At 50.2% G+C, this 24,741-nt stretch overlaps 2 protein-coding genes across 3 annotated transcripts; one reads left to right on the forward strand and one right to left on the reverse strand.

The window, feature by feature from the left end:
• Positions 1-10,681: 10,681 nt before the first annotated feature.
• atf6b (activating transcription factor 6 beta) lies at positions 10,682-20,095 on the reverse strand. Of its 2 annotated transcripts, none has more exons than XM_028400065.1 (17): positions 19,760-20,095; positions 18,227-18,306; positions 17,321-17,402; positions 16,867-16,926; positions 16,709-16,788; positions 16,379-16,586; positions 16,133-16,291; positions 15,879-16,048; positions 15,446-15,625; positions 14,568-14,650; positions 14,263-14,481; positions 13,940-14,047; positions 13,563-13,662; positions 13,382-13,449; positions 13,158-13,257; positions 12,983-13,067; positions 10,682-12,611 (listed from the first exon to the last, which is right to left on the reverse strand). In XM_028400065.1, the coding sequence occupies exons 1-17, from the start codon at positions 19,830-19,832 to the stop codon at positions 12,292-12,294; spliced, it is 2,175 nt and encodes a 724-aa protein (XP_028255866.1). In that variant the 5' UTR covers positions 19,833-20,095; the 3' UTR covers positions 10,682-12,291. The 2 variants fall into 2 exon arrangements, with proteins under 2 accessions (XP_028255866.1, XP_028255865.1); XM_028400064.1 differs by having other exon boundaries at positions 13,382-13,452.
• Positions 20,096-20,927: 832 nt separating this feature from the next.
• Positions 20,928-23,617, forward strand: LOC114431861 (uncharacterized). Its single transcript, XM_028399525.1, has 8 exons — positions 20,928-21,358; positions 22,064-22,336; positions 22,418-22,489; positions 22,561-22,680; positions 22,749-22,796; positions 22,925-22,963; positions 23,183-23,251; positions 23,336-23,617. The coding sequence occupies exons 1-8, from the start codon at positions 21,298-21,300 to the stop codon at positions 23,416-23,418; spliced, it is 765 nt and encodes a 254-aa protein (XP_028255326.1). The 5' UTR covers positions 20,928-21,297; the 3' UTR covers positions 23,419-23,617.
• The last annotated feature ends 1,124 nt before the right edge of the window (positions 23,618-24,741 follow it).

Below are 24,741 nucleotides of genomic sequence, written 5' to 3' on the forward strand. Positions count from 1 at the left end.
TGTGTGAAAGTAACGACTGAAATAAGACGTGAGAAACGTGCCAAAAACACACAGGCCTGACGAGCTCTCCACCTTTTCATCGACCAAACTTTCCCAAAGGCCAGATGTGTGTTCTCCGCTCAGCAGAGATCCTGCACGCCGCGCCCTCTCGGCTGGTTCTGCTGCTCCGTGTGGTCGGCCTCTGCAGCGAGAGCCGAGTTCAGCCTCAGTAATCAGAGGGGCCGAAGGACAATCAACTTTACTATCAGGTTTACTGCCGGCCCTAAAGCCTGACAGACCTCCAGAGTGCACTAACACCGACTGCGGCCCCGGGCGGCTCGTAACACAGGAGCTGGAATTATTTCTCTTCACACGCTCCGAGCTCAGCAGGTCTGAACCTGCGACGAGCGTTTTAATCTAATCCAAGTTTCATGGCGCTGTAAAAAATTAAACAATCAGTTAAATATCAAATTTAATAGATCAGAGCCAACAAACCTTCAGCTGTTTCTCTGGTTAACAGCGACGCCTGTGGTCGTTACCTGAACTGCAGGCAGCATCGTGTCAAAGCTAGCATCCAAACACTAGTGTTTGGATGCTAGCTTTGACGCGATATGCTAGCTTTTCTACACGATATGTCAGTTCATGCTAATGCCTTTTTTAACAAAAGAACTAAATCAACTTAGGAACATTATGCTATGTAGCCAGCTAGCTAACTGCCCCTGTTCCATTAGCCAGATTAGCATTGTAGCATTACATCATTTACTCATCCACACAAGTTAAAATTAATATGCAAGCTAGCTGATGTCATTATTAGCCAGCTGGGTTTAGCCCAGCGACACTGTATTGATCTGATATTGGTTCATTCATAACAAACTCTGACTGCTCTGCTTCAGACGCCATTGTTTGTTTACATTCTTGTTCCAGGTGATGACATCGCCAAGCGCTGATTGGTTGGAAACGATGGAGACATTTGAACAGTGACGTGTCCATTTCCTCCCGCTGATGATGTGCAGGTGTGTGTTTGGAGGAGCGGCCGAGGCCGACGGCGATCCCACTGAAGAGTAAACAACGACAGGTTTCTCCATCAGACTCGCTGATTGCTGTCGCCACCGTGGTTACCGGAGCGACGGCCAAGAGGCAATCGGTGTGTCTGATAAACAGCGAGTTCAAAGGTATGTAACACATCAGCTGCTCGCTGAGCGACGCAGAAATAAAGGTGAGAGCGGCGTGATGTGAGCCGCGGCGAGCGCGGCCTTCGTCCTGTGACTCTTCTGAGGGAGCTCAGAAAGCCTCAGGAACCACAAACACATGCTGGGGGAAGTGAGGGCTAATTGTAGCACATGTGTTTGTGGGCCGATCCAGGCCGGGACTGTGGGCGCCAGTAAAGACCGCATGGATCCTGTAAGAGCGGGAAAACGCTGATTGAAGGCGACGCCTGCAGCTTGATCGACCTGTGTGTACCTCTGACTGATGCAGCTGCTGTGCCACCAGGAAACAGACGCTTCCAGCCTGGGTCATTTATCCGTTTTCTGTTCCAGGACCCGGGCCTTTCAGACCCAGAGAGTGTGAAACCACAGCTCAGGCCCAGCTGGCTGCAGGGATCCAGATGTTCTGCTGCTCTGCAGTCACATTAATCAATACCTGTGGGGAACAACAACTCAAAGTGGACCGACACTTTAGTCGTTAGAGGTGGAGTCAACACAGGAGAGCTGAAACTGGAGCGGTGAGGTCCAGAGACCAGGACGAGGAGCGGTACCAGCAGCTCTGAGTGCAAGGACCAGCTGAAGACCGGTGACAGCACGACCACCCTAAACACAGACAGTGTCCACCAACAGAGGACATCACTTCATCTGAACATATGTTTACTGTGTGTCTGTGTGTGTCTGTGTGTGTGTCTGTGTGTGTCTGTGTGTGTGTCTGTGTGTGTTTGTGTCTGTGTGTGTGTGTCTGTGTGTGTGTGTGTGTCTGTGTGTGTCTGTGTGTGTTTGTGTCTGTGTGTGTGTGTGTGTCTGTGTCTGTGTGTGTTTGTGTCTGTGTCTGTGTGTGTTTGTGTCTGTGTGTGTCTGTGTCTGTGTGTGTGTGTGTGTGTCTGTGTGTCTGTGTGTGTCTGTGTCTGTGTGTGTGTGTCTGTGTGTGTGTCTGTGTGTGTGTGTGTGTGTGTCTGTGTGTGTCTGCGTGTGTGCGTCCTTTACAAAGAGTGGGACCCTCAGTGATGCTTGGAGCAGCATTGGGTCAGAGGGTCCTGGCAGACCACATGAGTTATTTGTGTCTGTTGGTTCTGCTGAGCGGAGGAGGGTTGCAGACAGACTTACAGACAGACATCGGGTCCTGACGGGCCTGTAGTACGGGTCCTGTAGTACGGGTCCTGATGGGCCTGTAGTACGGGTCCTGACGGGCCTGTAGTACGGGTCCTGACGGGCCTGTAGTACGGGTCCTGACGGGCCTGTAGTACGGGTCCTGACGGGCCTGTAGTACAGGGGCTGCACACACTAATGATAGATTTTCAGTCTGTGGTTCAGAGAGATGATGTCTTACCGTGCACAGTGACAGTCCAAACTACAGCTCCCACAATGCACTGGGCTGGTTGCTGAGCACAGTCATTATAGTGAGGTTAGACTGTGACAGCAGCACACAGGACGCCGCCAGCTGAGCTCCGATCACCTGATCCAGGATCCGTCACATCACACTGACGTTTGACTGACACTTGTCACAAAGCTCAGCGGCTTGTTAGCTAGTGTTGCTAATAATGCTAACGAGAAGAGCGGCTCTCAGGAAGAGGAGGCCACAGCTCCTCCCTCCTGCCCGCCATGTCTTCTCATGTGTGATGCTTCACGGAGAGAAAACACACGAGCTGCCGCGACTGTGAGAGCTGGACGTCAGAACATCATCGGATCAGCTGATCAGCCTCCACTCCGGCAGCTGACGGACTCATGGCTCCATAACCCTCATTCCAACCAGGATCCGGTCTGTATTTCCAGGGGACACCTTCTGATTGTGTCTCTGTCTCTGAGTCTTCATGTCCTCATGTGCAGCTGCAGGTCTGCAGGGCAGGAATCCATCCCGGCGGAACGGGTCAGCGCCGGCCGTAAATCCAGAGAGGGCCGCTGTCACCTTTACAGGACACGCACTGTGACTGCTTCACTGTCTGTTTGAAATAAACACACAGACACAGACACACACACACAGACACACACACACACAGACACACGCACACAGACAGACACACACACACACAGACACACACAGACACACACACACAGACAGACACAGACACACACAGACACACACAGACACACACACACAGACAGACACAGACACACACACAGACACACACACACAGACAGACACAGACAGACAGACACACACACACACAGACACACAGACACACACAGACACACACACACACACATAATTGGTTTAAATGATGATGAGTTCATTGTGCTGTGCTGCAGGACTCGTTCACTGCCTGTAGATGCACACACACACACACACACACACACACACACACACACACACACACACACACACACACACACACACACTCTGCTGTGCATGACTGTAACACAGGCCAACATACGGCGGGTAAAAGATGGGCACACGTCTGCCTCTGACTCACAGTTTCCAGGCTTTAGCAGCGAGTGGACGGTGAATGATCTCCTCACCTCCACACACACACAGACACACACACACAGACACACACAGACACACATGGTACCATATAAAACACCCATGTGAGGGATGTCTCTCCACCAATGGGCTGCCTGCCAGATGAGGCAGATGTGGAGCTCTCACACAGAAATCTGTGCTCAGTTTGTTGCTAACCTGAAATGCTAACTGTGCCTAGCTTGATTTTTAACATTACAGTCCTTGAAACACACACACAGACACACACACCTGCCGTTTCCCACCATGATGGTTGCACTGACACCAGATGAAGATCAGCTGTGCTGTGTCTTCTGTGAGACATGGTAACACGCTCGTGTGTGGCCCTGGTTGTGTTGTGTTGTGTTTTTGTTGCCACCATGTTTGTAAGCCCCGCCCCCACAACACACCTGACACCCCCCAGCAGACACCGTGGTTGTTTCAAAGGCCTGCAGCAGCAGAGCTCATGTTGTCATGGTGACGGCCGGCCGGTCTCATCACAGCTCATCCCAACATGGCCGCCAGCCTCTGCCCGACGTGGTCGCAGGCAGCTCGTGGCGTCCAGCACGCTCACACGGAACAGACGTTGACATGAACACAAACCCTGATATACCTCAGAACACTGTGAGTCAGAGACTTCCAGTCGGAGCTTGTTGTTGTGTTCTTCAGCCGCCGAGCGGCCTTGAAACTCTGGTTTGTCGATCTCAGAGGACGCTGGAAGAACATCAAGAAACAGGGACGGCCCCTCAGAGACACACAGGCTGAGAGACAGCTTCTGCCTACCTTTGTCTTTCTCTCCCCTCCGTCATTCCTTCAGCAGATGGGCTCTAAAACCCTCCACTCATAAAAGGAGGGAAGCACGAAAGAAGAGACAGAGACACATCAGGAGACATTTAGAGACGCATAAAAGCAAGGACAGCTCCATGTGGAGGAAATCTCTCATTACACAGTGTCCCATGGACACAGGCTGCTGTCCACAGCGGCAGGACGACCTCAGCCGAGCGCTGGGGGTCCTGGCCCGGCAGGAAGCCATGATGGAGTCACATGACCAGCAGAGGGCGTCTGTCTGACCTGCACACACAGGAGCTCAGGGGTTAATGAAACAACCTGAGTGTTTATCGGCGGTGCAGAGGCGTCCGAAGCCTCTGACCCTCTGACATCACTCCTTTCAGTCGCTCTGCGTTTCACGATGGAACAAACGTCTTCATTCCGGGCGCCACCCCGTCCCCCCGCTTCATCTGCTTTTATTATTCGCTCCAATCAGCAGCGGCTCTCGCCTCATGTCACGCACCATTACCAGCATCAGGCGGACATTACTGTCCGTCAAACGAAAGCCACCTCGTAACCACGTCTTTTATTTTTCCACTGATCGTCAGCAGAACAGCTCGACGGCCGCAGTTCACCTAACGACCACAGGGGTCACTGTAATGCCAGCGTACTGAGGCTGGCTGCAGTACATAGAGGCCTGCTGTATGAGAGCTGCTGTGTGTTCAGCTGATTTACACCCTCAGACCGCAGCCTCCGCCTGGCGAGGCCTCCTGGAAGCCCGGGCCTGATCAAGAAAAAGAACTTCCAGCCGGGACGTCCAAACGTGAATCGCAGTCGGTCATCTGAGATGCGAGCTTGTTAAAAACACAACGGAGCTTCTGTTTGTTCGGAGCCAACATCTGTGATGTGAGTTTGTTTTATCCTCGGGGCATCTGCTAACCACATATTTGACTTCTGGAAGGACGCTGTGGAGACGAATGATGTCACACAGGTCCAGCAGGGATCCAAGGGCATCTTCCTCACCACCACCACCATCATCGTCGTTTGGATCCTCTCTCTGTGCTGCAGGATCTGTTCTGTCCCCATACAGACACACTGAAGGACGTGTGGGTGTGACGCTCCAAGTCAAACACACTCTTCATCCTCTCCCTCGCACAAACTGTAACACAAACAAACCGTTGCCACGCCGACACAAAAAGCTCCCAGTTCTGACTTCATGACACAGACAGACACGTCCCAGAGCTCCATCCTCCATCCTCCAGGCTCCAGGCTCCAGGCTCTGAGCTGGTGCTGAACCACGTTTGGTTCTGTCCAATCAGAGTCCAGTCAGGAAGTGCTGTCAGTTCTGTCCAATCAGAGTCCAGTCAGGAAGTGCTGTCAGTTCTGTCCAATCAGAGTCCAGTCAGGAAGTGCTGTCAGTTCTGTCCAATCAGAGTCCAGTCAGGAAGTGCTGTCAGTTCTGTGTCTGTTGCTTTGATCAGTTTGTTTCAGTCCAAGTGTCTTTATGCTCATATTGTCCTCACAGAGACACAACAGTCCTCTACACACATGCTAGCTGCTGCATGCTAGCTGCTACATGCTAGCTTCTGCATGCTAGCTGCTGCATGCTAGCTGCTACATGCTAGCTGTCGGAGAGCCTCAGCTGCTGGTTGTGGTTCTTCTGATTAGCTTAAGCTAGCTCAGACAATGAGCGGCTGTCCAGCAGTCCCTCTGTGAGGCCTCTGTGGGACAAACCTGTCCACCCAGCAGAGGTTCAGACACTGAGTCTCTCTGTGATTTTATGTGTTTAAACATCAAGGAGGAAAACAAATATTGACTTCTTGTACTGGAAGTTTTAAATCTGTGTCACACCTCTCCGGTTCAGCAGGACTCAGACCATCACAGGGATCCGTCCACGGATGCTGAGCTGATGGTGTTTGGACAGTGGACACAGAGAAGCCTGAATCAAAGCTTGGTCTCTGCTCCTGAACCTGCTTCCTGTTTTCATGGCTGTCGACGGCGAGCCAGCTGGCTCCAAAACATGGATTTATGAGCTGATAAATTCTTGGTGTCAAACAGGCTGTGATGGTGAGAAAACACAGAACCAGTCAGAACTCCCACAGAAGTCAGAGACACAGAGAGGACGGTCCGCTGGCGGAACCACGGCGATCCTGCTTCAGCTTTGTTGTTCCAGCTGTTTGTCAGATTCAAGTCGTGGATTTAAACGGAGGTTTTATCTCCACCCATGCACCCACGTCCAGCGCAAAGACGTGATGTCACAGCGCCCCCCGGTGCGTCTGGACACATCACGCGTTAAAACATTAACACAGACAAACAGAGGACGTGTGTCTGAGCTGCAGCAGGTTCCTGTGTTACATTAGCACCGCATGCTTCACTCACAGCTGTGGAACCCATCAGAGAAACCTGAACATCTGGCTCCGAACATTTATTAGGGGACACATGACTGGATCGCACAACCCCAAACCACCCCCACCCCCTCCACCTCTGCTCCACCGGAGACACAGCTGTCAGGTTGATGGATCTCAGGTCAAAGGTTCCCGTCGTCAAACATCTACAATCAGAGCTGATCAATAAAACCTCGTTACAGGAGACGGGAGTCCTCAGCTGGACCCTCGGACTCCGTCAGTCCTAACCCGAACGGACCAATCAGCAGCCGTTAGCAGCATGCTAGTGTTTGATGGGCTAACTCAGCTTCAGCTCAGACAGACCAGAGGACATCAGTCTGTCTACATTCAGCTCCGATACAGGATCAATACTGGATCAGTACTGATCCACTACATGAGCTGCAGACAGGTTCTGGACACAAGGAGGACAGACTGTCCTAGAACAGCAGACATGAGTCTGAGGGTGTAGATGAGGTAATGTCCGTAGCAGTGAGTCCCTTTTTGTCCCTCTGAGGTGTCCTCTCTCTGATTCCTGAAGTGTCTCTGCAGCTTGTCTCTGTCTGTGTGTCTCCGTCTCTGCCTCTCTGCATGTCTCTGCAGCTCGTCTCTGTGTGTATGTGTGTCTCTGTCTCTCTGTGTCTCTGCATGTCTGTGTCTCTCTGCAGCTTGTCTCTGTCTCTGTGTGTGTCTCTCTGTCGCTCTCCATCTCTGTGTGTCTCTGCAGCTTGTCTCTGTCTCTCTGTGTCTCTCTGCAGCTTGTCTCTGTCTCTCTGTGTGTCTCTGCAGCTTGTCTCTGTGTGTCTCTGTCTCTCTGTGTGTCTCTGTGTCTCTCTGCAGCTTGTCTCTGTCTCTCTGTGTGTCTCTGTCTCTCTGTGTGTCTCTGCAGCTTGTCTCTGTGTGTCTCTGTGTCTCTGTCTGTTCAGGTTGTCTCTCTGTGTGTCTCTGTCTCTGCAGCTTGTCTCTGTGTGTCTCTGTCTCTATCTGTCTCTGCAGCTTGTCTGTCTCTCTGCATGTCTCTGTGTCTCTGTCTCTGCAGCTTGTCTCTATGTGTCTGTGTCTCTGTCTGTGTGTCTCCGTCTCTGCCTCTCTGCATGTCTCTGCAGCTCGTCTCTGTGTGTATGTGTGTCTCCACCTCTCTCTGTGTCTCTGCATGTCTGTGTCTCTCTGCAGCTTGTCTCTGTCTCTCTGTGTGTCTCTATGTGTCTCTGTCTGTCTGTGCAGGTTGTCTCTGTGTCTCTCTGTGTGTCTCTATGTGTCTCTGTCTCTCTGTGTGTCTCTGTGTGTCTCTGTCTCTCTGTAGCTTGTCTCTGTGTGTCTCTGTCTCTATCTGTCTCTCTGCATGTCTCTGTGTCTCTCTGTGTGTCTCTGTCTCTGCAGCTTGTCTCTATGTGTCTCTATGTGTCTCTGTCTCTCTGTGTGTCTCTGTCTCTGCAGCTTGTCTCTGTGTCTCTCTGTGTGTCTCTGTCTCTGCAGCTTGTCTCTGTGTCTCTCTGTGTGTCTCTGTCTTTGCAGCTTGTCTCTGTGTGTCTCTATGTGTCTCTCTGTCTCTCTGTGTGTCTCTGTCTTTGCAGCTTGTCTCTGTGTGTCTCTATGTGTCTCTCTGTCTCTCTGTGTGTCTCTGTCTCTGCAGCTTGTCTCTGTGTGTCTCTATGTGTCTCTGTCTCTCTGTGTGTCTCTGTCTCTGCAGCTTGTCTCTGTGTCTCTCTGTGTGTCTCTGTCTCTGCAGCTTGTCTCTGTGTGTCTCTATGTGTCTCTCTGTCTCTCTGTGTGTCTCTGTCTCTGCAGCTTGTCTCTGTGTGTCTCTATGTGTCTCTGTGTCTCTGTCTCTCTGCATGCTTCAGATTCTCCGGCAGTGTTTGCATTTGAATAGTCTGGATTCTGGAGTCTGGAGGAAGATCCTCGTCCTCCTCTCTGCTGCTACAAAGACGTCTTTCAGCTTCACGTCCACAGATGTCCTCTGGCTGCAGTGTCTTCACTTCAGTGTTTGTAAGTGTTGTATGACATGTGTCAGTCAGACGTCTGCTTCCTCACAGAGAGAAGGAACCGATTCTCACTTTTTATGTCTTGTCTGTAAAGTTCCATCATTTCAAAGTGTATCCTCATAAATGTGTGGATTTCATAACCAGACCTCTCAGCTGCGTTTGTGTGTCGCACACACAGGTGAGCCTGTGTGTTTGTGTGTCTCTTCGTCCCTTCATGGTTTTGTCTCCTTCACATAACGACCTGCTGGAAACACTGAGGAGCGACTCGGAAACTCAGGCTGTCGTTTTGATGAGTTTTTCATCTGAGAGACGGACGCAGGCGTCTCAAACATGGCCGCCCTGATGTGTCAACACGCCGCTCTATAAATGTTGTCCTTCAGGACTGAGTGGAGAAGCAGAAGAAAGAGGAGAGAGGACCTCTGATCAGGAGGATGTTCAGTCCGCTCGTAAACGCTCGGTTCTGGACGAGTCGCCGTCCTCAGAGAGCGAGGGCGCAGATCAGAGCGGCTGATGGAGCTCACAGAGCCGACGGCGTCTGGCGGGCTCAGAGGTTTTTACAGGGGAACAGGGGAGGCCCCACAGGCCATAAAGTCTCCTTTAATTAATGTTAATTAGTTGAATCCATGGGTAATGAGCAGAATTATCTGTTTATGAACATTCAGGGCGGCGGTTTTTCCAGGTTACATCATGAGCTGTACGTCCACATTTTCCATCATTAAACTGCTGTTTGTACCACGATGTAAACCTGGAGGTCTGCAGGGGGCGGCTCATGTTGGAGCCAGCCTCTAGTGGACACTGGAGGAACTGCAGATTTTGACATTCACCACCATTTACACGGAGCAGCAGAGATGATTTGAACATTTATGATCCTCACAGCTGTAGTTCAGCAGGATCATCTTCACTAATGACTTGACGCCTGAATATGATCACCTGATGCTAAAAGCTAATGCTAAGCTATAAACCAGCTACAGCACGGTCACATGACGACACCATCAGCTCCACCAGGTTCACCGCTCTGACCTCTTCTACGGCACAAACACCTGGATGACCTTTAATGACCTCGCCTGTAGTCCCATGTAGCCACTTGTTAGCATGTAGCCTTTGTTCAGACAGTAAACAGTCATCAGTGGATTCACTGTGTGTTTGTGTGGTAGAATAAAAAACCTGCTGAGCTCCTGTTAACCACAGACCTGATTTCACACATCTGACCAACAACACACACAGGAAGTGCTAACATGCTAACATTAGAACACACTGAGGGGACAGGAAGAGCTAACATGCTAACATTAGAACACACTGAGGGGACAGGAAGTGCTAACATGCTAACATTAACACACACTGAGGGGACAGGAAGAGCTAACATGCTAACATTCAGAACACACTGAGGGGACAGGAAGAGCTAACATGCTAACATTCAGAACACACTGAGGGGACAGGAAGAGCTAACATGCTAACATTCAGAACACACGCCGCAGGAACAGGCAGTAACTCCAAATTTTAAAAATAAAATAAAACAAACTCTCGGACTCACCCAGCGGTTTCTCCTCCACGTCAGCTGACTCCCTGTATTTTCCATTGAGCACCTGTGTGATCACGTGGCCCCGCCCCCTGTCTATCCACACACCTGAAGCTCGTCTGTGAATCACATCACTTCAACGGATGAACCAAGTCTCCGTTTGCGGCGCTCTGTCACCCCCTGGTGGCTGACAGAAGCTCTGCAACACTGTTCAATCTTCAGCTCAGGCAGTAAATAAATAAATAATTTAACACATTTAAGAGACAAAAATATGATTAAAAACACAAAAGAAAGTCAATATTATGAGACTGAGACATTTATGTTTTACATTACAAAACTTATTTTTATGCATGTAAAATAATGTAAGTTATATGTAAAGTATTTTTAAATAAACATGGAGGAGACTCAAGAAAAGGACACTGAGCATCAGTTTATTATCAAACTATTCCCTACAAACACGAGCCATCAGCAGGAAGTTAGAGATGTATTTACACGTTGGTTATTTAATTTCCATTTAAATAATAAAAACAAAAGACAGACTGTATATTTCAGATTTACACCCTCAGCACAGATGATGTCTCATCACTTCAGCCTCCGATCAAACACAGTGTGATGTGTGAACTTACAGGAACCACCGTAGGAAACATGAGTTTTTACAGAAGAAGAAGAGGAGCGGTCCTCAGGGTCATTCTTTTGGTTTGTTCAGTTCCTGCTCACTCAGTGACATCGTTACAAACTTAAGAGCCCTCTGCTGATTGGTCAGATGTGCCTGGAGCAGGAAGTGACCACAGGAAGACGACGTGCTGCGTTCACACCTGAACAAACCAATCCAATCAAACCGGGTCGATACAGAACCAAAGTCATTTCAGAGACACTTCCAGGAAACGTGAGTCGGAGCCGCTGATGAACCGGCGACCAGGCGAGACTCAAACACCTGCATAAACCTCCGACAGACCCCCCCCTAAAAAAATACGTTAATCTTTTTTCATCTTCGCATTTTTTTACAGAAAAAGTAACAAACTGTATAAAAACAAAAACACAGAGCGCGTGCAGAGCGGCAGACTCACATCCAGTTATTAAAGTTGGTGTGGGTTTGTTTTCTTTCAATTAGCTTAGCTTAGCTTAGCTTAGCTTAGCTTAGCTTAACAGAGCAGATTAGAACACTTTGTGCTTGATTGTCGATTGTCAATCTGATGGAATCTTAAAGTGACGCTCGCCCTCCTCCCAGCAGGTCACTGTGACAGTCTACAGGCGTCAATTATAAGACGTCGTCTTATAATCACCAAAAAACGAGCTCTGTTATTTTGAGACAACGACAAAAATCAGCTGTTCTCAGCTGATCGAAGCGCGAAAACACAAAGACGACGACAGAAATCAGCTGTTTTTCAGGCAGTTTTCACAATAAATCAGGTGATGGTTGCAGTCTGAGCAGAAACTGAAGCTCCATTCTGTACAATAATAAACAGCTGCATATATATCTATTTATATATGTTCCATAAATACCGGTCAGAGTGAGTGAAGCCCGTTGGTCCAACAAACTGTATCAAATATGACATTTTACTGTGAGTATGAGCACTTTATTCTTTTTTTCAGTTTTTCCTTTTTTGTTGTGAAAAGAAATAAAAAAATAAAAAACAAAATATCTACACTGGTATTTACAGCTATTTAAATAATCCCCGACAAAACAAAGGTTTCTATAAAAAACAGAGAGGGACGATCCGTCAGTGGTTCTATGAGCCGAGACAAAACACAAATCTACAAAGGGAGGGGCGTGAAGCGGCCTGCAGCGCCCCCTGTCTGTGAGGGGCTGAGGCTCCGGCTCTTCACTTCATTCACACATTTTCACCGTTAAATATTAAAACGCAGCTGTTTCCAAGTGCGCCGTGCTGCTCGGCCCGCACGCCACCTTCAGTTTAGAAATATTTTGTATATATTAGAACATTTTCTCTCATGTATCCACTAAGATCTCTGCTCAGGAGTAAAGAGCAGGAAGTTACCTGCTGAAGGGATGCTTACATTATCAGACTCCTTCTGATTGGCTGATTAAATATTCAGCTGTCCGTCGCCGGGCAGACAGAGGCTGCCTGTGGGAGGAGGAGGATGTTGATGAAGAGGACTGTGAGGAGGGGTGGTGCTGGTGGCGCCCTCTGAGCGAGGTGTGGTTGCTGTGGTGATGGTGGGGCCCATGGTGGGAGGGGGAGGAGGAGGGGGGCGCCTGGGGCGGGTCGCGGAGGGACGGGGGGACGGCGGAGGACTTGATGGGGACGATGCGAGTGTCCATGACCTCGCAGTCCACCTGCATCATCATTTCGTAGCCCTGAGAGGAGTTGTACAGACTCTCTGAGGAGGAGAGGACACAACGGTCAACATATAAACAGGTGCATCACAAAAAGAAGCAAAACTCCCACAGACACATGCACAGCTTCCACAGACACATGCACAGCTTCCACAGACACATGCACAGCTTCCACAGACACATGCACAGTTTCCACAGACACATGCACAGCTTCCACAGACACATGCACAGCTTCCACAGACACATGCACAGCTTCCACAAGACGTGCACAACTGTGAAAAACTGATGTAAGGCTTCTAAAAAAGACACAAAATGTCTCCTAAAAGAAGGGAAATGAACACAAAGATAAAAAGCTGCCCCAAAAACCTCCCAAGGTTCCCACACCCCCCGAGGCAGCGGGTGCCGAGTGTCTCACCGTTCACGGACATGGCCGGCATGACCAGGGACATCTTGGGCCGGCTGGTTTTGTTGTGGCTGATGGCAGGAAGCAGCAGGTGGTCCTGAAACAGAGACACTGGGTTCATTACCGGGTCCGTCCACACACGGCTCAGTGAGCTCCACCCGCTGCGGCGCGGTGTTTGCTAACGTACCCGTCTGAAAGACACGACGTAGAAGGTGTCCTCTCTGCGGTCGATGGCGTCCAGGAAGTCGCTGTAGGTGACCTCGGGACCAGGAAGCACCTGCAGCTGACTGCAGAGGAGAGAAGAGGAGGGTTCACAGCTCAGGATGATGATCGGCAGGTTCTACATTCGAACAATGAGCTGAAACCACAGAGAAGCCGCTCGGTCAGCACGCGGCCTGTGGGGGGTCTTACCTCTCGATGGAGCGGTGCGCCTGGATCGGCAGGTATCTGGAGAAGTTCGTCTTCCTCAGCTGAGCCTTCTGCTTCAAACGAGTAACACACACACACAACCCACACTCAGTCACTTCCATGTGCCTCATTATAAAGCTGCAGGTGAAGCAGCTGCCGGAGGACGAGGACGAGGACGCCTCACCTGGGCGATCTTTGCCTTCTTGGCCATTTTAGGTTTTCCTCCAGACTTCTTGCGGTCGATCTGATGTCGATGGACCCAACCTCGGAGCTCGTCTGCCAGCCTGGAACACACAGGAAACAAGTTCAGACACAACGGGTGTTGGTCATGTGACTGCTGCTCACAGTGACTCCATCATGGCGTCCTGCTGGCTGCTGAGGAGGACAGGACTTTATTTCTGGAGATCCATCTATCCAAGCTCAGCATTCCTGTAGCTCCTCAGTTTAAACGCCTGTGCAGCCTTATGTACATCAAACCGTAGCTTTACACAGCAGCTGCAGCTGGATAAACAGGAAACCTGTGCTGACGCCAAGTGTCTGTAAACAGAGCCGCAGACTGACCTGAGGGACTCGGAGCGGTTAAACTGCCGGCAGTCTGAGGAGGAGAAGTACCGGTCGATGTCCTGCAGAACCAGGTCCTTCACATCACTGAACACCTCGCTCAGGTTCCTGGACACACACACACAGACACACACAGACACACACAGACACACACAGACACACACAGACACACACAGGGGTGAATCTCTGAGAGCGTGTCTGACTGCACGTCAGCTGATCATCTGTGCTCCAGGCTCTCAGGAAGCCTCTGCAGGAAGACGTGTTAAAAACGTGCTGACAGCAGCGTCTGTGGGTCAAAGTGTGGTCACAGCTCCTCCTCTCACCTGAACTGATATGACTCTGGAGCATATCTCTCTGCCTCTCCTCCTCCTCCTCTCTTCCATCGCTCGTCTCCGTCCTCCTCCGCCTCCGTCCTGTCCTCAGCTCGGCTGGGCTGCTGACCGGCTGCCTGCTGCTGCTGCTGCATCTCCAGCAGCCGACGGCCCGTGTACGACACGGCGTCGTCCTGCTGCAGCCCTGTGGACAGCTTCCTGTCCGTGATGCTGCAGAGAGGAAGATGAGGATGGTCAGAGAAAGAAATTCAGAAATTCACACAGGTGTTTTTATGTGAGCAGGGCTGAGCGGATACCTGACGGGTCCGAAGCTGAAGGTCATGAAGAGCAGGACGGCCATCACACACACGGCTCGCTTGTTGCTCGCAGAGTCGCTGCCCTGAAGCACAAACCAAACAACCGTCAGCAGCGCAGCAGTGTTTTCCGGCTGGACAGGTTTGACACATTTCTCTGTCAGTCTTCCTCCTCCACTGGCTTTACAGGCTGTTCTGTAACCAGCAGATCCACTCTGCTCTTCATGTTCTGGATTAAACTGAATTCCATCCTCACAGTAAAGTTAACGTTAGCGTGTGCTACCTCTGCAGAGGGCAGCCTGTAGCACATGAGCCTGTTCAGTTTAGAGCTGTTTAGAGCTGTGCACCACGTTTAGAGCTGTGCACCACGTTTAGAGCTGTGCACCACGTTTAGAGCTGTGCACCACGTTTAGAGCTGTGCACCACGTTTAGAGCTGTGCACCACGTTTAGAGCTGTGCACCACGTTTAGAGCTGTGCACCACGTTTAGAGCTGTGCACCACGTTTAGAGCTGTTTAGAGCTGTGCACCACGTTTAGAGCTGTTTAGAGCTGTGCACCACGTTTAGAGCTGTGCACCACGTTTAGAGCTGTTCAGTAACATTCAACATGTATTGATGCGCTGCCACACAGACTCTGACATGACTGTGTGGGATGACCACAAATGAGTTATATCTGATGTTGGACCACATCCTGAAGTGACTCACATCAAAACCAAGAGACTGTCAGAATGCACGGCAGCTCGGAGAGGGAGTCCTTCAGCGTGGCCCAGGATACGATCAAATCACAGGCGTCGCACGCTCATACCAGGTCTGAATGGTAGTAATTATGACTCAGCACCACTTCCAGAGATCAACAGTGCACTCGGCTCAAAGGCCGCTCACCTCCTTCCTGGCCAGTCTCTCCCTCAGCGCCTGGTTCTCCCTGCGGAGCCGCTCATTCTCCTGCTGGGCCTCTTTCAGCTGAGCCTCCAGGTTCTGCAGGTACTCCTTCTTCTTCTTCCTCGACTGGCAGGCCGACTCCCGGTTCTTTATCATCCTCTGCTGCCGCTTCAGCACCTTCATCTGCAACAGGAGGGACAAGAGAAGCAGTCTGATCAATCTAGGGAGGACAGGTGGTCCAGCAGGGTCAGAGACGAGCGAGAGGAGGATGTTGAACAAGCAGAAAGAAGTGAAGAGACAAACAGAAGGTGTGAGAGTTTAACACTTGATGATATAATCCAGCCCGAGGCTGCCGGAGTCTTACATCAGCAGCATTGTGTAACACAGAGCAGACTTAAATATAAAACAAGTGAGTCAGTCCTTCCAGCCTACTCACATCGATGTCGCTGGAGCTGTTGCCGGGTAACGCTGTGGACGCTGGGACGATGGGTTTGCTGGTGGGTGGGGCTGAGGGGCTGGAGCAGTGCTGGGGGATGCTGGGAGAGACGGGCTCCACTTTGACGATGGCCGGGGCCGAGCCCAGGCAGACGGACTGAGAGAGGACGACTGCAGGAGGGAGGAGGACAGAGGCTTCATTTATAAACGGATCTTTGTGAATTGTACGACACTAACTGGGCTCTCTCCTCTCACCGGGCCTGGTCTGATCCATGGAGGGGAGGCCCTGCAGGATGAGGGTCTTGGCCGGTGCGGGGGTCTGGGGTACGGGGAGGGTGGTGACACACACAGGTCTGGGCTGGATGGGAGGTTTGGTGCTCAGGATGGTGCTGGCCTTCAGCGAGCTGGGCAGGACTGAGCAGAGAGAACAGACACCGCAGGGTTAAAGCTTCACGCAGGCCTCCGTGCTGCCGGGTGCAGCTTCTGCTGGCGTCCTCCTACCTGCAGCAGCCTGAGACTGGATCCCCCCGATGACCGCTGGGATCGGGGTCGTTAGCGTCGGCTGCATCTGCGTCACTGCGGGAATCTGGCCGTGTGCTGGGGGCACTGCCGTCGTCGCCACGGTTACCTCCATGGCTCCAAGCGGAGGCGACAACACGTCACCGTACATGTACGGAGGAGTCGGAGGGTTTTCACCTTTAACTGTGATCTGAGCAGAGAGAGGACCGATGCTGACATCTGCACCCTGAACCAGACAGGGATGTAACACAATCATCCCACAACACACACACACACACAGAGACAGACACAGACACACACACAGACACACACCTGTGGGTCTGGAGAGGCTGCCGAGCAGTCGGACTCGACTGAGGATGCAGGAGAGGGCGGCTCTGCCTTCACCTGGAACACTGAGCACACACAGAGCCTGGTTAGATGTTGATGTGATTAAAAACACAACATGTTTAAAACAACACACACAGACTTACACATTTCCACTGGTAGCGGCTGCGTTATCGTCATTTCCTCTTTGATCACTGGAGCCTCTCCTTCACCAGAGAGACAGGAAGACAGAAGGTTAATGATGACACATAGAAACATTACACAGAAATAAACCATAAAGTCCGGTCCTCCTCAGCAACACCCAGGGAGCCATGATGGAGTCACATGACCAACACTTTTTTCTCCATGATTGTGCTGATTCCACAGACGTGCAGGAGTTGTGAGTCTGTCACATTTTTTTAAATTATTTGATGTAGAGACACAAACATGTGACTTTAGAAGCTGTCACTGCAGCACACGGGGACGAGGCTGCGATGTTTCGAGCGGGCTCGGCGCAGCGTCTCGTGTTTCACAGATGTTTTTCAGGCGTGAAACCGAAACGCTGACCCAGCTGGTTTCAAGGTTCCTGATCAGCGTCACGGTTCGCCGACCGGTGTGTACCTGTGAGAAGGTTGTCGTCAAGGTGTCGCCATGGTGACGTGCGGTTGTCAGGATCGAGGGTCAGCACGAGGTCATTGTCGAACTGTGAGAGGTTGGTGGAAAGAAAACAGGGAGAGAGAAAGAGATCAGGCCAAACAGCAGCAGGGTTACTGTGTGTGTGTCTGTGTGTGCGCGTGTGTGTGTGTGTGTGTGTGTGTGTGTGCTTCAGTCAGCCGAGTCACCATTAGCCTGATTACCCTGGGACACATCATCTGTATGGTCAGGAGAGCAGGTTCATGCAGCGCTCTGCGGCTCGTCTCTGTGTTTGTCGGATGTCTGCACATCAGCTGTTTAACTGTGTAGACGTGCATCATGAGACTCACAGGTCAAAGCAGAAGATCAGCCTGCTGCTGGCCGTTTCAGAACCTTCTTACTGGGGTCTGTTCCTTAGTGGCTGCGACAGCCAAGATGCACCTGCAAAGCTAAGGTGTGCAGGCGTCTTCAAGGAAGTGAGCACTTCATGACACAGGGCTGTCAGCGGAGGATGCTGCATGTCAGGGTAATGTGATCCATCACTGTACAGAGGCTGATGCACAGACATCTGTCAGTGTTGTCTCTTCTGCTTCCTCACACTCCTGAGGTTAGCTTAGCTTAGCTTAAACTAGTTAGCCTGACTTGTTGGTCACACAGAGCCACGTCTCTGTTCCTGCATCCACATCATTATCATCATAAGATCATTTCAGGGCCATGATCGGACAGGATTTCCACTCCTGTGTTTGTCTGCTTCTGACAGCAGCGGCAGTGTGAAGTGACTGTGTGAAAGTGTGTGTGTGTGTGTGAAAGTGTGTGTGTGTGTGTCAGTTACACTCTCGGCCCTGCACTGAAACCAGAGCTGTGGGCAGAGGAGGCTTTCTTTTGTATCCGTACCGATGCGTCGTATTTCAGCCCGCGGACGTAGTCCCCGTCCTCTCCCTCCTCCATGCTCTCACACTGGTACAGGCAGGCATCTGTGGAGGAGCAGAGACACAGTCAGGCGTCATGAGGTTAAAAACAGGGCAGCAGCAGAGCAAGACGGCGACACATGCATCCCTGAAAATGCAAATCAGTCAGATGGAGATTCGTTTGCTTAAAGATGTTTTAAAACTATGTCTGAAGTCAACGAACACAACAACAAGGCCTGAGCTCTGTCTGCCTGCAGCCACGATGTGTGCGTCTGTTTACACAGAGCAGCAACCAACACACTGAGCCCACATTTCTCCCATCATGCCTTGTTGCATGTTTTGATGAGGTTCACGTCTCTGGACTTTGAAACTGAAACAAACAGAGACCTGTGGAGTCCCCCTCCTGCCACAGAGCAGGTGTTTAATGTGCTTTATATGTTCGAACACTTTAATTCATACAAATGTGATTTTTCCTTTTAAGATTTACAAACCACATGAAACAAGAGTCGCAGCAGAACATGAACCAAACGACTCATTCTGCTGCTTAATCAGAAATCAGCTGTTAAAGACCTGAAAGAAAGGATTAGGAGCGTCGTGTGGAGCTGAACATCACAGATCTTCATGGCCAGCTTCCTGTTGTTGTTTCTGACCTGGTCAGGGTGAGAGCAGCCCTGCTCCTGCTTCTTTAAACTCCAGCTGCTGCATTGACCCACTTTTCTCATGGGGACCATTAAACTTTGATCTTATCCAGTTTATTGCCTGACTGCAGGCAGCACCCCTCACTGCTCCATGCTTCTGTGCATGACTATAAAAGTTAAAAACACACTTCCTCCGCCTTCAGAGATAATATTTAATACATATAAAGCACCTGCAGGAAGTTCCTCCACCTCAGCACAGCACCAGCTTCTACTTTCATTTAAACTAACCTGAAGAATCTGAATCTAATCTAAAGAGCCTGGATTATTTGCTGTTTCCACAGATTAGTCCATGTTTGGCCTCGGACCATCAGCCAGCCTCTATCTGTGTTATTATGCTAGATTATAATATGTGACTTCAGTAGAAGTGATTCGGTGTCGGAGCCGGATTAACACCTGCAGGACGTGTACACCTGTTTACACCGGAGCCGGATTAACACCTGCAGGACACGTACACCTGTTTACACCGGAGCCGGTAGAGCTCACAGAGCCCCCAGCAGGCGTGCGGCTGTTAGCACACCCCCACCCACCGGGGTAAAGATAAACCGGCACGTCCGGGTCCGCACACTGAGGAAGTACACGCACAATCACACCGTGGCCGCGTGTAGCCTGCACCTCACACACAATCCAGCACAAACCAGACTAAACACCAAGACTTCAGGTCACGAACGTGAGGAAAACATCGGCTGTACCGCCCCTGGTCGCCCCCGGTCGCCCCGCACCGCACCGCCTCGCCTCGGGTAGCACAGCTAGCATCGTGTGGCTGAAGAAGAGCGTGTTCTCGGCGTGTTTTCGGTGTGTGGGTGTTTTACACGCTTACTCACCCCAGTCTTCGCTCGTCAGGAGGTTATCGGCGAAGAAGCGGCTGTCCAGGTCAGACAGCAGGTCCGTGCTCATCGCCACAAAGGCGGAGTGTTGGAGAGCCGGAGGCTGCGGGCGGGGAGCGGAGCAGCTAGCTAAACACACACGGGGCAGCGCCGCTGGCTTCACCGTCAGTCCAGCCGCGCCGGCTCCAACATGAACCCCGCTGCTTAAAGAAGCCCACGGAGGATCGTCTGAGTCGGACCGTGAAGCCGTTTCCTCTGTTTGTGTCTCCGGTCGAGCGTTCGGTTGCTTCCCGTTAAGATTTACATATGACAGACGAGGAAACGCTTTTTCCAGAAAGTTAACGCCTACTTGTGTAAGATCAGCCAATGGCGGCAAAGACAATTGTGATTGACAAGTGAGAACACCAATTACACGACTGGGGAGTGCAGCTAGGAAGCTAGAATGAGGAGCGTTTAAAGGTGATTCCGTCCAATCGAATGCTCGTGTTTTGATTGACAGACAAAATAAACCAATGAACGTGAGGACATTTAAGACTGACGGGCATAACAGCCAATCACAGGTTATTTGCACAAAAAATAGCTTTTGTGGATCGTCACGTTGAAGCAGGCGTTGTGATGGTCACGCAGCGATCTGTTCGAGAACACACGACGTAAAAAGACGCAGATGTAGAAAAGCAAAGCGACAACCCTCCATGAGTTCTTACAGTAAACTGCGTTTGTACTCAGAATGTCTTCAGTGTGACGTGTGTCGGGTAAACGGAGGGGAGACGTCACGTTACGTAACAGCAGAGCAGCAGAGGGGGCTGAATGAGGAGGAAGCAGCTTCAATCAGGACGTTTCATGACGTCATCACAGAGCTGCAGCTGCTTTTTAGTCCTCCTGTGCATCTTAAAGGTGACTGTAGAGCGCCATCTAGTGAGACAAGTGGTGTATTGATACTGCACACGTAAAAAGATTTAAAGTGAGAATTCTTCCAATTCTAGACACTCGGTTGTAAAAATGTTTCCATTTTGAAGTTTAACACGAAGGTCTATGAGGATTGGCTCACTGTTGGAGCCAGCCCTCGAGTGGTCAGTGTAGGAACTGCAGGTCTTTGGCAATAAAGTACACAGACGTCATGATGTGTCACGCTGCTTTTTCCTCCTTTCATTCTTCAGAGGTTGCACCTTGGTCCTGACGCACAGCAACATGGCGGACGGGAGCTAGCATGCTAACGAGTCCGGCCTCAGACATCACGCTGGGCATGCACTGTATTCATATGACCACAGGGGGCGCCTGTACAATACAGAGACTGATATAGTCAAGGCATTCTGCCTCAGACATGCGGGGTTTCCTGTCAGTCACTCTGATATCTGCCGTCTCATCGTTTATTTTCGTCACTGATTGAGAAAACAGATTAAAAAAGGATGTGTTGACTCTGTGGTCAAACTGTGACACACCAGCATCAGTTCCTCTGAAGAGCCTCAGAGTTCTGTCGGTAGCCTCAGAGAGCTGATGCAGGCTGGCCGCTGAGGTCCTCACAGAAACTCAGCAACATGAGGGCGGACATCTTCTGCCTCCTGTTGGCCTGCGCCGTGGGCCGGAGCGCCGCTGCAGGTCAGAACAGATTCTGTATTCACAGGTTTTATATGTGAACCAGGAGAAGCTGAGAGGAGTCTGTGTGACAGTGACAGCTGCTGTCCTTCCTTCCTGTGGCCATCAAACTGTACAACTCCTCCCTCTGAGACCAGAACACACTGTCTTGTAATCATATCCATATTGGATTTATTCAGACGAGATCTTACTGCACATGGTACAAGTTGTATTATACATGACTTTAGTCTTCACTTGCCAGGATTTGACTTGAATGTACATTAATGTTTAGAATTTATTAGGTTTTATTTTATATTTTTTATGCTCACTACTTTACCTTATTTGTATTTCTGTCTTTTTTGAGTACACACGGAGCACCTGGAACGAAAGCAATTTCCCCCTGGGATCAATAAAGTATTTCTGATTCTGATTTAATTTAACTTTGTTCAGTTTGTGATCAGATCTGAAGGACGTTGTCACATCTGACAAACTTTGAACAGAGAATGTTGTGTGTGTTGTTGTGGTCAGACTGTGTGTGTGTCTGTCTGCGGCTGAACAGACTGCAGGAAGTGAACTGGATGAATAAAGTTTTCTCACTGAAACTAAAGATGTGGAAGATCCTCACTCATGTAGAAAAACAGATGAAAATATAACTCAGTGAAAGCCTGACAGAACACCAAGGTTTAAATAAAGTTTAAATAAAGTTTAAATAAAGTTTGTTTGTTGCAGACGTCCTGACTGTTGGAGAGAAGCAGGCGGTGACGCTGCGCTGCCCCCTACCTGTGAAGAACAGCGTGACGTGGAGCAGAGAGCGTGGAGCAGGCAAAGAGAACATACTGACAGTTCATCTTGAAAGTGACGTGAAACACATCAGTGATCCACACAGACGATACAGCTCTCAGGCTGATAACTCCCTGTTCATTCTCAGAACTGAGGTCTCAGACTCTGGAACTTATTTCTGTAACGACACAGCAGCTGTGACCCTGACAGTGACATCACCAGGTCTGGTATCACACTCTTCGATCTACCTTCTCATGACAACACTAACCAAGAGTGATGGTGTGTGTCCCTTTCTGTGCACAGGACAAACTGCTGCACCCCCAACAACCACAAGGACACACAACCACAGCACAACACCCAGAGAGGAGGACGGGGGTGAGAGGAAGAGGAGGGACATAACTCTGACCCACACTGAGCTCTGTGTGTTCATCTTTGTGTTGTTGCAGGTGTTCCTACACACGAGCAGCTTCTCCTTGATTTGCCGTTAAAAATTGGCGTCCCGCTCTTCATCCTCCTCATCCTCATCGGCGCCGTCGTTGCTTGGAGACGCGGGTGTGAACATCGAGGTGAATGACGTCGGTGTGTGCGTTCGTCCTGTGAGTGCGCTGTGAATCTGAAGGTTGTGTCTGTGCAGGAGGGACGGAACACCACGTCTACGAGGAGATAGAGGGCGCCGCAGGAGGTCAGCCTGTCAGCTGGACACGAGGAGGAGCAGAAGCCTTCCTCTGTGTCACTGATGTCATCCAGACTCCTCTCACACTTTGATCCGTCTGAATGTGTTGGTGACAGCTGCTGCTTCTTCCTCTGCAGGTGGAGGTCGGCCTGTGTACAGTGCGGCTCATTTCTCATGTAAATAATCAGACTTTTCTCACCTTGTTGCTAGATGAATATATTTTTTTCTGATTTTAATATGGAGAGAATGCTGTGAACCTCCTGTCCCACAGGGGGCGCTGTGCAGACAGTCAAGGATGACAGGGCTTCATGGAGCTCTTCTTATGTTCTCTAAAGTGATTTAAAGAAGTTCAGCTTCTTGTCCTCAGACAGGATTCATTCTGCTGGTTTCAACAGGTGATTCAGGCCCAAACGATCCTACATACTGCATCATCAGCCACCGGCCACACTCAGCTCATAACGCCTGTGAGTGTGTTCAGACCGCGTGGGCATCATGTCAGATTTCAGATTTTGCTGCGCTGTCATTAAAGCCTGTGTTTGGTTCTGCAGGTTCATCAGAGCCGACTGACGCCACATACGTCCTGCTGGAGCACCCCAAAGCAGCCTCCACCACGAAGGAGGCCCGTCTGTAGATCCACTCTGTTCCTCTGCTCACAGCACAGTAGGTGGCAGTAATGCACCCACCACTAAACCAAAAGAAGAAGAAGAAGAAGAAACCTGGGTGGCACACCAAGCCCCTCCCACAGACTGAGCCCCTCCCCCTCAGTGTTCAATGTCTGAGATTGTTTGTCAATGTTCAAAAATACAAATAAAAAACCATAAAGGTCTCTGACCAGCAGACAGATCCAAAGGTCTGTGGGTGTTGTTGGGGACTTTCCTCGCCTGGCATTCTTTGTGTTTTACTGCTCATTAAAGACTAAATCATCTAAACACTTAAAACATGACTTCAGGAACCAGCCTCTATTGGCCACATGAGGAACTGCAGCTTCAGTCTTGAAGGCTGCGGCCTAATCCAGAGACACAAACGCTACAGCGGAAGGTGGATGAGGGTTACCATGGCAACAGGTCCTGCCTCACATCACACATTTGTCATCCACTATATTTATAGGACGGTGGTCAGTGTGTGTGTGTGTGTGTGTGTGTGTGTGTGTGTGTGTGTGTGTGTGTGTGTGTGTGTGTGTGTGTGTGTGTGTGTGTGTTTGTGTGTGTGTGTGTGTGTGTGTGTGTGTGTGTGTTTGTGTGTGTGTGTGTGTGTGTGTGTGTGTGTGGCCAACAGTGGAATCAGATAAAATTGTTGGTGTCAAATTACATCAGCATCAGTTCCTCTGAAGAGCCTCAGAGTTCTGTCAGTAGCCTCAGAGAGCTGATGCAGGCTGGCCGCTGAGGTCCTCACAGAAACTCAGCAACATGAGGGCGGACATCTTCTGCCTCCTGTTGGCCTGCGCCGTGGGCCGGAGCGCCGCTGCAGGTCAGAACAGATTCTGTATTCACAGGTTTTATATGTGAACCAGGAGAAGCTGAGAGGAGTCTGTGTGACAGTGACAGCTGCTGCCTTTAATTTAACTTTGTTCAGTTTGTGATCAGATCTGAAGGACGTCGTCACATCTGACAAACTTTGAACAGAGCATGTTGTGTGTGTTGTTGTGGTCAGACTGTGCTGACGGAACGCGGCTCAGAATCATTCATTCCTTCAGCTTTTAAATGACTGAGGAGTCAGACAGTGAACTATTAGATGTGGTTCTATTTTTCTGTATTTCCAGTATGACTCCTTTTCTTTTTATATACATGCTTTTTTTGCATCCTTATGTTTTTTACCTTATTTTAGATCATTGGCATTTGTGTGTTGTTGTGGTCAGACTGTGTGTGTGTGTGTGTCTGCTGAACAGTCAGGAAGTGAACTGGATGAATAAAGTTTTCTGACTGAAACTACAGATGTGGAAGATGCTTCCTAAAAA

Source organism: Parambassis ranga, chromosome 2 (assembly GCF_900634625.1).
Source record: "Parambassis ranga chromosome 2, fParRan2.1, whole genome shotgun sequence".
Classification (NCBI taxonomy): domain Eukaryota; kingdom Metazoa; phylum Chordata; class Actinopteri; family Ambassidae; genus Parambassis; species Parambassis ranga.

Bases quoted from the DNA above. Each gene is read 5' to 3' on its own strand.
- atf6b (XM_028400064.1), bottom strand. From the start codon at position 19,832: ATGAGCACGGACCTGCTGTCTGACCTGGACAGCCGCTTCTTCGCCGAT. The intron at 18,307-19,759 runs GTGAGTAAGCGT...GCTCCTCCACAG, and splicing joins CCTGACGAGCGAAGACTGGG to ATGCCTGCCTGTACCAGTGT. The intron at 16,927-17,320 runs GTACACACCGGT...TCTCTGGTGAAG, and splicing joins TGACGACAACCTTCTCACAG to GAGAGGCTCCAGTGATCAAA.
- LOC114431861 (XM_028399525.1), top strand. From the start codon at position 21,298: ATGAGGGCGGACATCTTCTGCCTCCTGTTGGCCTGCGCCGTGGGCCGG. The intron at 22,490-22,560 runs GTGAGAGGAAGA...GTGTTGTTGCAG, and splicing joins ACCCAGAGAGGAGGACGGGG to GTGTTCCTACACACGAGCAG. The intron at 22,964-23,182 runs GTAAATAATCAG...TGGTTTCAACAG, and splicing joins CAGTGCGGCTCATTTCTCAT to GTGATTCAGGCCCAAACGAT.